Source organism: Oncorhynchus nerka, linkage group LG8 (assembly GCF_034236695.1).
Source record: "Oncorhynchus nerka isolate Pitt River linkage group LG8, Oner_Uvic_2.0, whole genome shotgun sequence".
Classification (NCBI taxonomy): domain Eukaryota; kingdom Metazoa; phylum Chordata; class Actinopteri; order Salmoniformes; family Salmonidae; genus Oncorhynchus; species Oncorhynchus nerka.
Window position 1 is genome coordinate 14503507 of NC_088403.1, and position 17075 is coordinate 14520581.

General features: G+C 44.9%; 1 protein-coding gene across 1 annotated transcript in view; it reads right to left on the bottom strand.

Moving 5' to 3' along the window:
• nav3 (neuron navigator 3) overlaps positions 1 to 17075 on the bottom strand; it is a 292679-nt gene that overhangs the window by 40995 nt on the left and 234609 nt on the right. Inside the window, 10 exon segments of the mRNA XM_065021393.1 lie at positions 4297 to 4374; positions 4618 to 4641; positions 5916 to 5939; positions 6552 to 6572; positions 8068 to 8120; positions 8587 to 8775; positions 10622 to 10779; positions 13019 to 13060; positions 13828 to 14268; positions 16042 to 16753. Coding sequence (XP_064877465.1) covers positions 4297 to 4374; positions 4618 to 4641; positions 5916 to 5939; positions 6552 to 6572; positions 8068 to 8120; positions 8587 to 8775; positions 10622 to 10779; positions 13019 to 13060; positions 13828 to 14268; positions 16042 to 16753 — 1742 coding nt within the window.

Genomic DNA, 17075 nt, shown 5'->3' on the forward strand with positions numbered 1-17075 from the left:
GTCAGGACCAGTGAGTCACACAGAGCCAGGCAGCGTGCCCACAGATAAGAAAATCTCAGCTCAATAGAGCGGAGGAGTAGCCACACAGTAATCACAGTCCTACATCAATAAGCCAACACCACCATATTGGTCCTCTTCTCTCCTCTCTGGCTGAATTGAATATAACCTTTGCAAAATGTCATCCGTCCAATCCCGTCAGCCCCCTCCATCATGTGACATACACCCACCGCGGCTGCCCACCTGTCCGCCCTGTGGGTAGGGCTGTGAAGCTGTCCACGCATCTCGCGGCTGGCCTTTGGCCTTGCGACCCCTGCCCTGGGGCCTCTGTTGGGAGCCGGGGTAGTGGTTGAGGGGTGGCCAGACCAGCGAACCGGCCAGAGAGCTGCCCCTACTACTACTGCTGCTGCCCAGTGTCGACGCCATCCTCAGAGCCCTCTCTGCTCTACCCATCCACACACACACAGCAGCATGACTACTGTAGAACAAGCCAGCACAGACGGCTAGATATACTCATTCCCAAATCCCCAAAGAGAAAGGGACAAAAAGAGGTAGAGGGGAGGGGATAAGAGAGAGAGAGGGGGAGGGCAATCTAGAGAGGAGAGAAAGGAGTGAGAGAGGGAGGGCAATCTAGAGGGGAGAGAAAGGAGTGAAAGAGGGAAAGGAGTGAGAGAGGGAGGGCAATCTAGAGGGGAGAGAAAGGAGTGAGAGAGGGAAAGGAGTGAGAGGGAAAGGAGTGAGAGAGGGAAAGGAGTGAGGGGGAAAGGAAACAGAGAGAGTGACAGAGGGTAAAGGAAGGAGAATTAGGGTAAGGTAGGTAGGTAAGTAGAGCGCAGAGATATAAACCCACCTCTTAAACCCACTTTAATGACAGCCAAGGCAAGGAATGGAATCTCTTCTGAGGAGAATATAAACCTCTCAGTACAATACCAAGACGCTTCTACAACGTTCTTTTTAATCCTTTTTCCAGGATGCTGGGTTTTCCTCATTCGGCTCTGTTCTAATCAAAGAAAACCCAAACAAACATGAAATAGATTGACGTGGATGTGGGAGAGCTTCTCTAACCATATGTGACTACACACATACAACTGTGTGCCTGATGTGGCGGCCATTTTAGCTACAAATCAGGCCAGACTGACCTGCTAGGACCATGCTGAAGGTGACACAACGAATAGTCCTTTATTAAAAATATTCCTTATTCCAAAAAGGTCAAAATATTCATTTCCATGTTAACATATTACAAAGGCAGTGAGCAGATACAGTAAATGAGCGTCTTACATACAGTCCATTAGTGTCCCGTACAGCTCAGCTGCTGGAGCACAGTGCCTGCAACTCCAGGGTTGCGGGTTTGATTCCCACAGGGGACAAGTACGAAAATGTATGCACACTACTGTTAGTGGCTGTGGATAAGAGCGTCTGCTAAATGACTCACTACTGCAAGTGGCTCTGGATAAGAGCGTCTGCTAAATGACTCACTACTGCAAGTGGCTCTGGATAATTGCGTCTACTAAATGACTCACTACTGTAAGTGGCTCTGGATAAGAGCGTCTGCTAAATGACTCACTACTGTAAGTGGCTCTGGATAAGAGCGTCTGCTAAATGACTCACTACTGTAAGTGGCTCTGGATAAGAGCGTCTGCTAAATGACTCACTACTGTAAGTGGCTCTGGATAAGAGCGTCTGCTAAATGACTCACTACTGTAAGTGGCTCTGGATAAGAGCGTCTGCTACTGTTAGTGGCTCTGGAAAGACTCACTACTACTAAGTGGCTCTGGATAAGAGCGTCTGCTAAATGACTCACTACTGTAAGTGGCTCTGGATAAGAGCGTCTGCTAAATGACTCACTACTGTTAGTGGCTGTGGATTAGAGGGTCTGCTAAATGACTCACTACTGTAAGTGGCTCTGGATAAGAGCGTCTGCTAAATGACTCACTACTGTTAGTGGCTCTGGATAAGAGCGTCTGCTAAATGACTCACTACTGTTAGTGGCTCTGGATAAGAGCGTCTGCTAAATGACTCACTACTGTAAGTGGCTCTGGATAAGAGCGTCTGCTAAATGACTCACTACTGTAAGTGGCTCTGGATAAGAGCGTCTGCTAAATGACGCACTACTGTAAGTGGCTCTGGATAAGAGCGTCTGCTAAATGACTGAATTGTAAATGTGATTAGGGTCAATCTGCGATGACATCAATCAGCAGACACCACACTCACAGCTCTTCTCATTCGTTCAATGACAAAACAGTGCCTCTCTCTAAGTGGGATTTATATTTAATCAGCCATTCAGGAGAACATGACTACAAACATACAGTATGCACCTGCTGAAGATGTAGTATCTCTCCCAAACAAATCAGATTACAGCACCTGAAACGCTGCCTTAAATCAATGCTGCAGTGAATGTTTCAACCACTGGAGTCTCCAGAGAGAAATGTTGTTCCAATGCACAGCATGGGCCATGAAGCTTGGGTATTAGACACCATCCGGTACCAGAGAGAGTGTATGGGTCTGGTGGGGATGACGCTACTGGAACAGATTGGGATCAGGAGCCCAGGAAAGGCATGAGGTAATATATATATATATATATACACACACATTCAAGGGTTTTCTTTATTTGTACTATTTTCTACATTGGCATGGGTGGGCATAGGCCTACCCACTGGGGAACCAGGCCCAGCCAATCAGAATGAGTTTTACCCCACAAAAGGGCTTTATTACAGACAGAAATACTCCTCAGTTTCATCAGCTGTCCGGGTGGCTGGTTTCAGACGATTCCGCAGGTGAATTAGCCAGATGTGGAGGTCCTGGGCTGGCATGGTTACAGGTGGTCTGCGGTTGTGAGGCCGGTTGGACGTGCTGCCAAATTCTCTACAACGACGTTGGAGGCAATGTATAGTAGATAAATGAACGTTCAATTCTCTGGCAACAGCTCTGGTGGATATCCAAGTTTATCATTTTAAAAGGCTAAAAAGGTTTTCAGCTATGGTAACATAATTGCAAAAGGGTTTTCTAATGATCAATTAGCCTTTTAAAATGCTAAAGTTGGATTAGCTAACACAACGTGCCATTGGAACAAAGGAGTGATGGTTGCTGATAATGGGCCTCTGTACACCTATGTAGATATTCCATTAAAAATCAGCCGTTTCCAGCTACAATAGTCATTCACAACATTAACAATGTCTACACTCTATTTCTGATCAATTTGATGTTATTTTAAATGGACAAAAAATGTGTTTTTCTTTCAAAAACAAGGACATTTCCAAGTGATCCCAAACTTTTGAACGGTAGTATACGTGGCATTGTATTGTGTGACAAAACTGCTCATTTTAGAGTGGCCTTTTATTGTCCCCAGCACAAGGTGCACCTGTGTAATGATTATGCTGCTGAATCAACTTCTTGATATGCCACACCTGTCAGGTGGATGGATTATCTTGGCAAAGTAGAAATGCTCACGAACAGGGATGTAAACACATTTGCGCAATAAATGAGAGAGAAATAAGTTATTTGTGCGTGTGGAAAATGTCTGGGATCTTTTATTTCAGCTCATGAAACATGGGACCAACACCGATGCATTTATATTTTTGTTCAGTATATATACACACAAAGGCATCTAAAAAAAGCTCTCATATATTAAACAATGCAACTTTTCTACAAAGACATCTGGGGTCTGTATGAGTCACACAGTGAACACAAAAGCTAGTTGGAAGTTACTTGGCAGTGTGGTGCCTTAGTGCCTGGAGATGTAGAACTCCTCGATCAAAGTCAGAGACCCTGGTGAAGACCCTGTCAGCCTACTACTTGATCAGACGCTTCACGCAGGGCCCAGCACTGAGAGAGAGAGACAGGAACGCCCATCTCTCCACAGAGACCTGATAGGCTTTGGGTTCTCAGGGTTCTCTCTCACTCTGTATAATACACTTCCTCCCTCCAAACTGGGCCCACAAGCCCCCTCTTTCCCCCCCTCTCTCTGTTTTGCTGAATCTGCATGTTCTTGCTAGGCCGCTCTATATTGCTGCCCCACATGATGAGACCCGCTTCGCAGGACAATTCCCGGTAAACAAGCCGCGTATTCGAGCCGTGTTCGAAAAAAACAACAACCCAGACTTCAAAACATTTCATCAGAAGCTTAAGAAACCTTTGAGTCAGAGAGAGAAAGGGAATTAGTGGGTGTCTAGACTGATTTACATTCAAGGGTTTGGCAAAGGCAGAGTTTCCCCCCCAACCTCTATGACAGGCTAGGATGCAAATGAACCACGAGGCAGACGTTTTGACTGCTCAGTGTTTGTTGAAGTAAGAGGCACTTACATTGGCAGACAGCTGAGATGTGAGGGTCGCAACCTTTTCCTGGGAGGCGTCCAGCTCTCGTCGCAGCTTCCTGATTTGCTGTTTGGGTGGGGGAAAAAAATAACAGATTACCATGACGATCACGTCTCTCCTAAAAAAACAGGACTGATTGAAAATACAACAGAGCCTATCTTCCGATTCCATGCCTTTAAATGCAAATCCTAAACCTGGTGTACCAGCTGCCTAGTAAACATCCATTTGAAAACATTGATGTAAAGTGTCTCATTGCCACAGTATAAAACAATGGGCTGAATGTAAGTGTGAACGTAAGTGGGGGATTACCGTGGTATTTTGGCCTGTTTGACCCTTGATTGAAAAGAGAAGAATACAATTAACTCTATGATGCAGGCTTAGTCCAAACAGAAGATATGGTGAGAGAGATGTCTGTTACGATGATGACAAAGCAGCATGTTTCCTCACCGTTATCACTTTAAACCATTAGCCAATAAGGCAATCTCTCACACATAAACAACAGTACAGTCTTGGACAAATTAGCCAATAAAAGGGGAAACGTGTACAAACATCTAAACACATTAGGGTAGTTGTCACTTTGGTGACACTTTCCTTAAACCTGACTGGTATAATGCATTTTAAAAAGACTCAACCATGGTTTTAACAAGTAATAAAGCATTATACCTGTGGGCTTTAACTAACGTGTTCATGTAGGGTGCAAACAGAAACAGGAAGTCATTGTAATGAAAGAAAAGCCAGTGATAACTGAATAGGGTGTGAAGTGAAACCACAGAGAAGGATATAGGGTACGGTGTATTAATGATGTTTGTCCATGACTGTCAGCATGACGTGTGGTAAAGATCAAGTCAAAGTGCTGTTTGGTTCTATTCAAATGCCTGGTTGTTTAAAAGACTGGCCAATGACAAGCAATGCACCATAGAGTCAAAGAGATTTGACTTGGACACCAAGTCCAAGGTTATATAAACAAGTTTTATGCTCAGGTCCGCCACTGATAGACCTGAACCTGATTGTGGACAAAGTGGATACATATATCACTGCTCGTGCTTTGATTGTTATCTTTCATTATGGAGATCTGACCGGACCAGACCAGACAGACCAACAGAGAGACTGACAGACCAGACAGACCAGAGAGACAGACTAAATAGACAAACAGAGAGACTGACCAGACTGACCAGACAGACCAGAGAGACAGACTAAATAGACAAACAGAGAGACTGACCAGACAGACCAGAGAGACAGACAGACCAAACCAGACAGACCAGACAGACCAGACCAGGCAGACAAACAGAGAGACTGACCAGACAGACCAGAGAGACAAGACCAGACCAGACAGACCAAACCAGACCAGATAGACAAACAGAGAGACTGACCTGACGGACCAGACCGACCGACCGACAGACTGACCAGACAGACTGACCAGACAGACACAGAGAGACTGACCTGACAGACCGACAGACCAGAGAGACAGACCAGAGAGACATACCAGAGAGACAGACAGACCAGACGACCAAACAGATCAGACGACCAGACAGAGATTAGATAGACCAGACAGAGACCAGACAGACAGACAGGGGACATTTTGTCCCTCACCAAGCCAAGCCACTTACCTCAGAATGTGCCTTTTCCTCTGTCTGTTTGGGAGAGAAGACATGTCGTTAAGATGTGCAGGAAAAAGCCACGTTGTATGAACAATGATTCACTTCTGACAGCGTCTTTATGGATGCAATGAATGCCCATTGTCATAATGAGTAGATCATTGGGGTTGAGCTTTTGATGGAGTATGATGCAGGAGCCAGAAGGCCATAGATGACACCCGGAAGTGAAAGCAAATGCTAAGGCAGCTCTTGATGCATCCAATTAAATCAAATCAAATGTTATTGGTCACATACACATATTTAGCAGATGTTATTGCGTGTGTTGGGAAATCGTTGACTGTGGTGTCATTTCAAGTCAGGTCAGACTGTACTAAGAACTTACACAACGTTTGATTTTGGCCAATCAAGTCATATGTAATCGATGTGGCAGGGATAATTAACATAATACATTGTATGTGTGTATTGCAATATATACACACACTGGTAACATTGCACACAAGTAGCATTGGTTGTTTTTTTTCACACACCAACCAAAAACCTGTGTGAACATCTGCCACATTCAACCAGCATCAGAGCATGTGGTGGGCATACAAACACGTTGTCTGTGTGGTGTGGAGAGATCATAGCTGACAGCATCATAGTCTTTACCTTGGCCAGAAAGGAAAGAACCTGGAAGTAAGAAAACGTGGGTTCAAGCTGCTGCAATGGGAAACCATGGCAACTCAACACTTTGCACTGCCCTGAAAACAGGGTGCCAAACTTTTGTGTAAGCCAAGCATTCTCATTGGTTATCATCTATGGCCTTTTGATTGACATCTATATGTTTTGTCTATCTTTATATTGTTGGGCTGAATGATTGGTGTTGTCATGACTTTGGGAAAATGTGTCATGATACTTTTATCATAGTGTTCTTCGTAGGAGATTTTAATAAAATTGCTCTTTGTCAGTCGTGTTTTTCAGGGTCGTGCTCATTAGGGCGCATCGCAGCAAAACGCTTTGCAACGGAAAACGAAAAAAAAACGTTTCTCATAGGACAGGCTGAAATAGTACCTCCCCGTTTCACAACGTTTTCTGCCTACTGAACACGCCCCAGGTGTTGAGTGATAACACATGAGATTAAACAAAAGTGATGACTAGATAATGCCAAAGATGAGAAGAAATGATAAAATAGCAAACAGAAAAGTATGATGAAATTCAAATCATAACTCACATAAATATTATAGTAATGTAAACAAATAAACATGAAATTACAATTAAAATATTAAAATATGAACACAACCAAACATCGACACAATGAAATGAAGAATAAACAATAACTGCTTGCTGTCTTTCTGCCCCATAGGAAGACTTTCAGAACAAGTCTCTGAAATCAGTGAACGTCTAAACTCCTCTCCAGGCCTTTCTAGAACTTTCTGCTGGGGAGGAAAAAGGTGGAGAGCGCCAGTAATTGATTATCTTCCTCAACTGATCTGTCTTCTCATTGAGTTTGACTGCAGCTGGAGTGTTGCCTTTTGCCCCCAAAAATCCACACCTTCACCAAGCTTGAATTTGCCTATATCACCTTGGATGCACTGCCTAAATATAAACATGTATGATATATTTAAGTATTAAGGTCCGAGGAGGTGTGGTATATGGCCAATATACCACGGCTAAGGACTGTTCATAGGCAAGACGCAATGCGGAGTGCCTGGACACAGCCCTTAGCCGTGGTATATTGGCAATATACCACAAACCCCAGAGGTTCCTTATTGCTATTATAAACTGGTTTCCAACATAATTAGAGCAATAAAAATAAATGTTTTGTCATTCCCGTGGTATACAGTCTCATATACCACGGCTGTCAGCCAATCAGCATTCAGGGCTTGTTCTACCCCATCATAACCCCAAATATGTTTCAAAATATTACTCTGATTTCATGGACTCTGTCCTTGCATCCAAAACACAATCTTTGATTTTGAGAGTGGTTACATTTCTCCAGCCTTATAGCAAAAAAAGTGTCAGGGCTTGTCGTTTGCTGAAAAATGTATTACATATTGTCTCCTGAAATAATTTTAGGCTAATAACACCAATTAACCGGGATCACACACAGCACCCATGGCTGCCATACGCATGATTGTCTAAATGTTTGTTTGTTTGTGTGTTTGGAGAAAACAATGCAACTTACCGCAGAGTACAGGGACGAGGTGCTGGAGACCAGCGACAGTGAGGATCCATGGACTAGAGAGAGACAGAGAGAGAGCGAGAGTGAGAGCGAGTGAGAGAACGAGAGAGCATGAGAGCGAGTGAGGAAGAGGAATTAAGAGAACATAACCTGTGGTCCTATAAATAGCACCATCTCATCTGCATGTAAAAGTAACATATTCTAATGGCATGTGTGTGGCTGTGTACGAATGAAGTACTTGTTTGGATAATTCAAAGGGCCTAGTCATTGACTAGTAACATTACTTTCAAGTGGCACCGTCACGTTACCAAAATGTTAACTGAAAAACCAATCTTCTCTTTAAAAAGAGAAGCAGAAAAAGTTGGGTTCCTAGTCCAGTGCATTTTGAGCTTCAGTCTGAGAACTCAACCCTGACTATCACTTCTTCTTGGTCTAAGCAGCGTCCCACAGACAAGTTATTAATATATATATACATACACAATGCATATACAATGCATCGATAGGACCACAGTCTGGGCCTACCTTCATCGGTGCTGTCCCTGAAGGAGCCAGAGCGGCTCATGCCCCGGGGTCTGTCCTCCAGAGAGGTGGCGCTGCCCCCCAGGTGGGCTTCTCCATACAGGTCAAAGGAGTCCTGTGCAGGGATGCTGTTGGAGCGACTCATACTGCTGGGTCCTGGCAGGTTGTAGGGTGACAGGTTGGTGGGGCTCACTGGGGGAGAAAACACACACGCACAAACAGGTTGGAGTAGTGGTATTTGGAGTAGTGGTATTTAGAGTAGTGGTATTTGGAGGAGTGCTTACGCAGGTTGGAGTAGTGGTATTTGGAGGAGTGCTTACGCAGGTTGGAGTAGTGGTATTTGGAGGAGTGCTTACGCAGGTTGGAGTAGTGGTATTTGGAGGAGTGCTTATGCAGGTTGGAGTAGTGGTATTTGGAGTAGTGCTTACGCAGGTTGGAGTAGTGGTATTTGGAGGAGTGCTTATGCAGGTTGGAGTAGTGGTATTTGGAGTAGTGGTATTTGGAGGAGTGCTTACGCAGGTTGGAGTAGTGGTATTTGGAGGAGTGCTTATGCAGGTTGGAGTAGTGGTATTTGGAGTAGTGGTATTTGGAGGAGTGCTTACGCAGGTTGGAGTAGTGGTATTTGGAGTAGTGCTTACGCAGGTTGGAGTAGTGGCATTTGGAGTAGTGGTATTTAGAGTAGTGGTATTTGGAGGAGTGCTTATGCAGGTTGGAGTAGTGGTATTTAGAGTAGTGGTATTTAGAGTAGTGGTATTTAGAGTAGTGGTATTTAGAGTAGTGGTATTTGGAGTAGTGGTATTTAGAGTAGTGGTATTTAGAGTAGTGGTATTTAGAGTAGTGGTATTTAGAGTAGTGGTATTTGGAGGAGTGGTATTTGGAGTAGTGGTATTTAGAGTAGTGGTATTTGGAGTAGTGGTATTTAGAGTAGTGGTATTTGGAGTAGTGGTATTTAGAGTAGTGGTATTTAGAGTAGTGGTATTTGGAGTAGTGGTATTTAGAGTAGTGGTATTTGGAGTAGTGGTATTTAGAGTAGTGGTATTTGGAGTAGTGGTATTTAGAGTAGTGGTATTTGGAGTAGTGGTATTTAGAGTAGTGGTATTTAGAGTAGTGGTATTTGGAGTAGTGGTATTTGGAGTAGTGGTTTTAGAGTAGTGGTATTTGGAGTAGTGGTATTTGGAGTAGTGGTATTTAGAGTAGTGGTATTTAGAGTAGTGGTATTTGGAGTAGTGGTATTTAGAGTAGTGGTATTTAGAGTAGTGGTATTTGGAGTAGTGGTATTTGGAGTAGTGGTATTTAGAGTAGTGGTATTTAGAGTAGTGGTATTTGGAGTAGTGGTATTTGGAGTAGTGGTATTTAGAGTAGTGGTATTTAGAGTAGTGGTATTTGGAGTAGTGGTATTTAGAGTAGTGGTATTTAGAGTAGTGGTATTTGGAGTAGTGGTATTTAGAGTAGTGGTATTTGGAGGAGTGCTTATGCAGGTTGGAGTAGTGGTATTTGGAGTAGTGGTATTTGGAGGAGTGCTTACGCAGGTTGGAGTAGTGGTATTTGGAGTAGTGCTTACGCAGGTTGGAGTAATGGTATTTGGAGTAGTGGTATTTGGAGTAGTGGTATTTGGAGGAGTGGTATTTGGAGTAGTGCTTACGCAGGTTGGAGTAGTGGCATTTGGAGTAGGGCTTACGCAGGTTGGAGTAGTGGTATTTGAAGTAGGGCTTACGCAGGTTGGAGTAGTGGTATTTGGAGTAGTGCTTACGCAGGTTGGAGTAGTGGTATTTGGAGTAGGGCTTACGCAGGTTGGAGTAGTGGTGTTTGGAGTAGGGCTTACGCAGGTTGGAGTAGTGGTATTTGGAGTAGTGCTTACGCAGGTTGGAGTAGTGTTATTTGGAGTAGTGCTTACGCAGGTTGGAGTAGTGTTATTTGGAGTAGGGCTTACGCAGGTTGGAGTAGTGGTATTTGGAGTAGTGCTTACACAGGTTAGAGTAGTGGTATTTGGAGTAGTGCTTACGCAGGTTGGAGTAGTGATATTTGGAGTAGGGCTTACGCAGGTTGGAGTAGTGGTATTTTCCGGTGCTTGTGCATGCAACTCCAGGGGGGGAGAGAGGGGACTGACTCCCCGTGTCCTGTAACCCTCCAGTGGAGTGAGAACGCAGCCACTCCTTCCCCTCCTCATGGGACGTCTGTCTGGACGAGGGAGGGTACCTAGAGAGGACGTGGTACACGTCAACTAGTGGCACCACTGATTCAACATGGCGTCTATTGAACCATGCAACTGTATTATCTACATATCACATGACTGGAGTGTGGTGACAAATATATTCACTAACTCATGAATAGTTATATACGTACACACAGTGCTTGACTTTGACTAAAATAGGTGCCGGCACTCTGCTTATATATAAGTGCCGGTTCTCTGTTTATATATAGATGCAGAAACATCACAATATAATTAAGTCAATATTCTAAAAAGAGGTGCTAGACCTCAAGCAGTATAACGTTGGAGGGAGGTGGAAGAGTTCTGGTGTGTTCCGGCCCAAGTCAAGCACTGTGGACACAGATACACACACATGCATCCACCCACACACAGACACAGCCACCCATCCCACCTATGTGCAAGCATGCACACACACACACACACACACACACACACACACACACACACACACACACGGTCAAAGACACTGACATTCTTTACTCTCCTCATCTCTAGCGGTTCCTAGCAGGGGGAAGCATTATCTAAATGATTGATAGGCAGCCATGTTTAATCCTTAAAGGAAGATAATTGAGTTCAAGCTCATCCTTTCAACACTGAAGCTCATAACAGACTGTCTGTCATACCAAAACCCCACTCTGAATTCTTTCAGACGAAGAAAGGTACTCTGATTGACATCTAATGACAGTAAAAGGTAGTGAATGATATATCATGTGCACATGGCTGCATGTTCAACTTCAAATCAAATTGCTTATTTTGCACAGAATTGTCCATTGATTTTGAATTCCACTTGGAGTTCAGAGGAGAGAATGCCCCAATCAGAGTATGTTTTGAAGTCTGCTTAATGTGCATTTAAAAACTGAGCATTGGACACATGAATATCATAATCATTTAGCTATTATCTGGCTTGAAAAAAGGCTATTTGTTGCTGTGAATCCCTCTGGGCTAGAAAAAAAGGCCATTTGTTGCTGTGAATCCCTCTGGGCTAGAAAAAAAGGCCATTTGTTGCTGTGAATCCCTCTGGGCTAGAAAAAAAGGCCATTTGTTGCTGTGAATCCCTCTGGGCTAGAAAAAAAGGCCATTTGTTGCTGTGAATCCCTCTGGGCTAGAAAAAAAAGGCTATTTGTTGCTTTGAATCCCTCTGGGCTAGAAAAAAAGGCAATTTGTTGCTGTGAATCCCTCTGGGCTAGAAAAAAAGGCTATTTGTTGCTGTGAATCCCTCTGGGCTAGAAAAAAAGGCAGCGACAAGAAATACAACCCAGTCCTAAACTGCTGAGTGGCTTCTGAGATCAATAGAAATAAACTTCTGAAGGGAAAATGCCTCCACGCCTGCTGTGAAAGTACAGTTAAAAGGAAATATGTGTTCTTTCTGTGTCAAACATCCCCTTAGCATTACATGCAGTGAATTATAAAAGGTTGCAGAACTCCTACTCAAGGTAGAGATTCACTCTCTACTGCAGTCTAATAAAGGGAAATATCAAACCCTGGGCAGAAGCCTGGACTTGTTGCAGTGCTTTTTGAAGACAGAGTAGTTGGGTAGAAAAAGCCATTTGTTGCATGGTGGTGTGATAGTGGCTGAATCCCAAATGGAACCATATTCCATAGTGCACTTCTTTTGAGCAGAGCCCTATGGACCCAGATCAAAAGTAGGGCACTATATATAGGGAATAGGGTGCCAATAGGGTGCCACACCTTCTAGTGTTGAGGGTTTGGACACGATTTCAGTCATTAGATAGGACAGGAGTAGTGGAAACTTGATTTAAAATGGATGCCCTGCCTTGCCGAGGAGGAAAGAAAGTTCAAAAATAGCCTGGATATAACTATTCAGAATCCACTAGACTACATGGGATCATTGACTTCAGGCACCTGTAATCTGTGAGGAACTGTGGAGTGTCCAGAGGAACACCAGTGACTAATAGTCTACCTCTAGAAGAGAATTCTTCAACAGGATTTGTACAGCAATTGAAGCCTTTTATGAGGTGAAACTAAATTGTCACTCCCATTCATATTTTCAATTTTCAATGTGCCAAACCCTCATCGGCTAAATCTCCCGAGACAAATGTCAAGCAAAATTCTAACGTCATTATGTAACACTGCTTTCCTACACCAACATGATATTAGACACAACATGAGATTTTGTCACTTAGAAAGACATGTATGAATAACTTGTGAGAATGAAGAGACAAAACAAGGAAACACTAAAAGGACAACGCATGAGTGATGAGTTACCTCAGTCCCTTTTTGGGGAGTGTGTTTCTGTCAAGAGGCATGCTGTTAAGACACAGAAAACGAAAAACATTAGAATTACCTACAGGTGTAGGATCTTAATTTGACCACCCTGTTGTTGCACAGCAGGAAATGCAATCTTGTAGTGTACTGTACATGAGGTTGAATGTCTGTCATTTCTAATGTCTGTCATTTCCACTTGCTGGAGGATTATTTTCCTGCTGTGAGAAACTGGTCAAATTAAGATTCTACATTTAAACGATCATGATGCCATGGATTAAATTCACATCTATTGACTGATAGAACACACAGACTGTCTAAAGTGAGAATGCTAAAGGACAATCACTACAATGGGCAACGTTACCCAAGAAACAGACATACGGAAAGCACACATTAAACCGAACATTTGGGTTAGTTTGATACTCTCAATTTAGACAACAATCTGTGAATGAAGGAAATATTACAAACCGCTATGACAACAGTGAGCTATACTGAAAGGACAAGACGAGCATGACGTTGTATTCCATACATACAGTCTACAAGTCCATTTTCAAAGTGTCTGTACATTGATGGCTGTGTCAGAGACGGCTGGTGTGATAAGATATAGGAGGACGGGCTCATTGTAATGGCTGGAATGGAATAAACGGAGCGGAGTGAAACACGTAGCTTCCCTGTGTTTGATATCGTTCCCTTCATTCCAACCATTACAATATCTTTTCCCATCAGCCACCACTGATGTACATGTTACACCCGCTGGGCTGAAACAAACTACCCACAGGAACCTAATGGAGTTGTTCCACATTGGGACTCACCCCTCAGAAAGCGTGGACTTGACGCTGGCCGTGCGGGTGACTTTGGGGCCGTGGTGGTGCCCCAGCAGCAGGTCAATGGACTCGGAGCTGGTGTGCAGACTGGTCATGCTCTGACAGCTCAGTGTGTCCTTACTGCCAGAGCATGCCGAGGAGCTGCTGAGGTTGGTGGGCCAGGGGCGGGCGTTGGAGGGCAACGAGAGGCCTGACGCCGGGCTGGAGGCAGGCGAATCAGTGCCCAGGTCAGGGGCCTTGCCATAAAGTGGGCTGCTAGCCCCGCTCTGCCCGCCCGCGCTGCCCAGGCTCCCCGTGCCCGAGGAGGGAGAGTCCAGGCTGGCCTGGCGCGCCAATGTGCCATGAGGGCTGCCCAACGCAGAGGGGCACTTGCCTGAGTCGGGTGTGCCGGGGGTACTGGCCTTGCTGCTGGCTTTGGTGCCAAACAACCTGGGAGAGAGAGAAAGAGATGGTTCCATTCACTCACAAACTATCTATGGCAAATCATGATCCCCTCATAGACAGAACAAACTCAATCTCTAGGTTCAGAACTAGGTTGTTTGATATAGAACAGTATTACATTTATTTGATTACACCAAGGAAATAGGAGCTCGGGGAAAGTTTGCATTCCGCTCAACACTGCCCCTCCCCTATCTTCATCACCTTTAGCAACTATCTCATAAGCCTACCATATTCTTCATCACCTTTAGCAACTATCTCATAAGCCTACCCTATTCTTCATCACCTTTAGCAACTATCTCATAAGCCTACCATATTCTTCATCACCTTTAGCAACTATCTCATAAGCCTACCATATTCTTCATCACCTTTAGCAACTATCTCATAAGCCTACCATATTCTTCATCACCTTTAGCAACTATCTCATAAGCCTACCATATTCTTCATCACCTTTAGCAACTATCTCATAAGCCTACCATATTCTTCATCACCTTCAGCAACTATCTCATAAGCCTACCATATTCTTCATCACCTTTAGCAACTATCTCATAAGCCTACCATATTCTTCATCACCTTTAGCAACTATCTCATAAGCCTACCATATTCTTCATCACCTTTAGCAACTATCTCATAAGCCTACCATATTCTTCATCACCTTTAGCAACTATCTCATAAGCCTACCATATTCTTCATCACCTTTAGCAACTATCTCATAAGCCTACCCTATCCTTCATCACCTTTAGCAACTATCTCATAAGCCTACCCTATTCTTCTTCATAGACACTATGAAGAAGTACACCTTCCCTACTGCCTCTGTTAGAGTATGTCTGCATCCCAAATTGCACCCTATTCCCTATATATTGCACTACTTAGTACACTAATTTAGACCAGAGCCCTATGGGAATAGGGTGACAGTTGAGACGACGGAGCTCCCAGTGATTTTAATTCAGACAGCTGTGGTTCAGACAGCTGTGGTCATAGCATTGCCCCATTTCTATTCCATGCATGTAATCAGCCAATCTGGTCACTCAGAAACACATATGTTGTTCACAGGTCCTTCCTGTTGTGTCTGACGTGGGGCTGCCATCAAACAGGCTCCCAATTAATAGGTGCCTTTTTCTAAGGGGTATACGCACAAATCAAAAATGCACTCTGCGCCTCGACAGGTCGGACGGCGCGGCCGTGTCCGGACACACCTAACCAATGAGACAGGGGTTTGCGAACAGAATAGCTTTCTCACTGTCAGTGAATCAGTTTAGCCTGACCTGAATGGCAAATCATCTACCGTTCATCTTGAGAGAAATGCCATCAGTTTCTGTGATGACATCTACCGAACAGCAGGGGGCAACCTTTGCCTCCCCGACTCTAAAGCCCAACGAACAAACTCAGACCAATGTTTCTGTGCTGGGATATGATTTAGTGTCTTATTACCTTATTACCTAAAAAAATATATATATAAATATGAGACTTTGGAATGCTAATTCTGCGTCGCTTCAGAGAAGAAGTGAACCTCTACCTGTAATTCTGACAGCACCAATGAACACTATCTATCAATAGCATCTTGGAGCTGAGAAACAACATTGTACCTCACAAACAACACTTCATTATTCTGTGGTGGCCTCGAGCACGCAGTCGGTGAGAGTGCCTAGGGAACAACAAGCTCCCTCCACCTTTATAATAGAGATGAAAAATGGCAGCTGCTTGGCTAGGCTACCAAGCTCTTATATGAGTGCAGGGGAAACCAAGTGAGCACTGTTGACTGACCTGCGGAAGGTGGGTGAGGCAATGTCCGGGTACTTGGACCCTGGTTGCCTGAGGCCAGACTGGCCCGTGGAGGTGGGGCTGGATTTGGGGGAGGTGGATAAACCTGCTGGGTCCTGGTCTGACACGGCCACTTTCTCCTTGTCCGTCTGGTTGATGGTGATGGGGATGGGGCTGGAGCGCCCAGAGCCCACCTTCCCAGCGTCCCTTCGCTTGGTCCCCGTTCCTCCGGCCGACTTGCAGCTGACATTGGAATCGATGCTGCTGGAACTGGAGCGGTGGCCGCTGCGTCCCACCACACCCCCGCTGGAGGACTTGGCCGGCCGGGGCAGAGAGCGGTACTGGAGGGGCACCTTGGAGCCTCCGCAGCCCATCAGCACCCCATCGTCCTGGGGCTGGGAGCCATCCAGGCTGGTCTTACGGCCTCCGCTGATCCCTGTCCCCTTGCCGATAGCCGAAGACTTGGGCACCTTCCCCAGGGTGGCGGAGCCACTGGCCAGGGTGGCACCGCTGGACGTGATGAGGGCACCGGAGGGGGGGCTGGCCATCTTTTTATAGCCGAACGACCCAGTGGTGGGGGGGCGGGCGATGCCCGAGGGGGGTTTCTTTCCCTCGTCGCCACTGCTCTTGCCGGCGTCGGAGGGCGAGCGCTGGATGCCAGCGGTCTTGGAGGGGGCCTTGCATTTCTCTGAGGCCTTGGCGTCATCAGTTTTACCTGTCGATACAAAGGCCAGTCATTAACAAGCTGGCAAACACCTTCCCCTCTGCAAACTGCTGGGGTACGGAATAATTTAGCTAGGATCGAGCAGAGGGGAGACGGACCTCGCAGCTTATTGGTAAATAACGGGACTCATCTTCGTCATCATCTGTAGGGCTACAGGGAGGTGTGCCAAATGACTTTACACTTCGCTAACATTTTACAACTCTTTTCACAAAGCTCAGCTAAAATAGAAAGCTATACTAATCCAAACACGAGAAGACTTGCTGAGCAAACCAAAACACGATTGAGAAAAAGATAAAGTAGAATGGAGAAACGA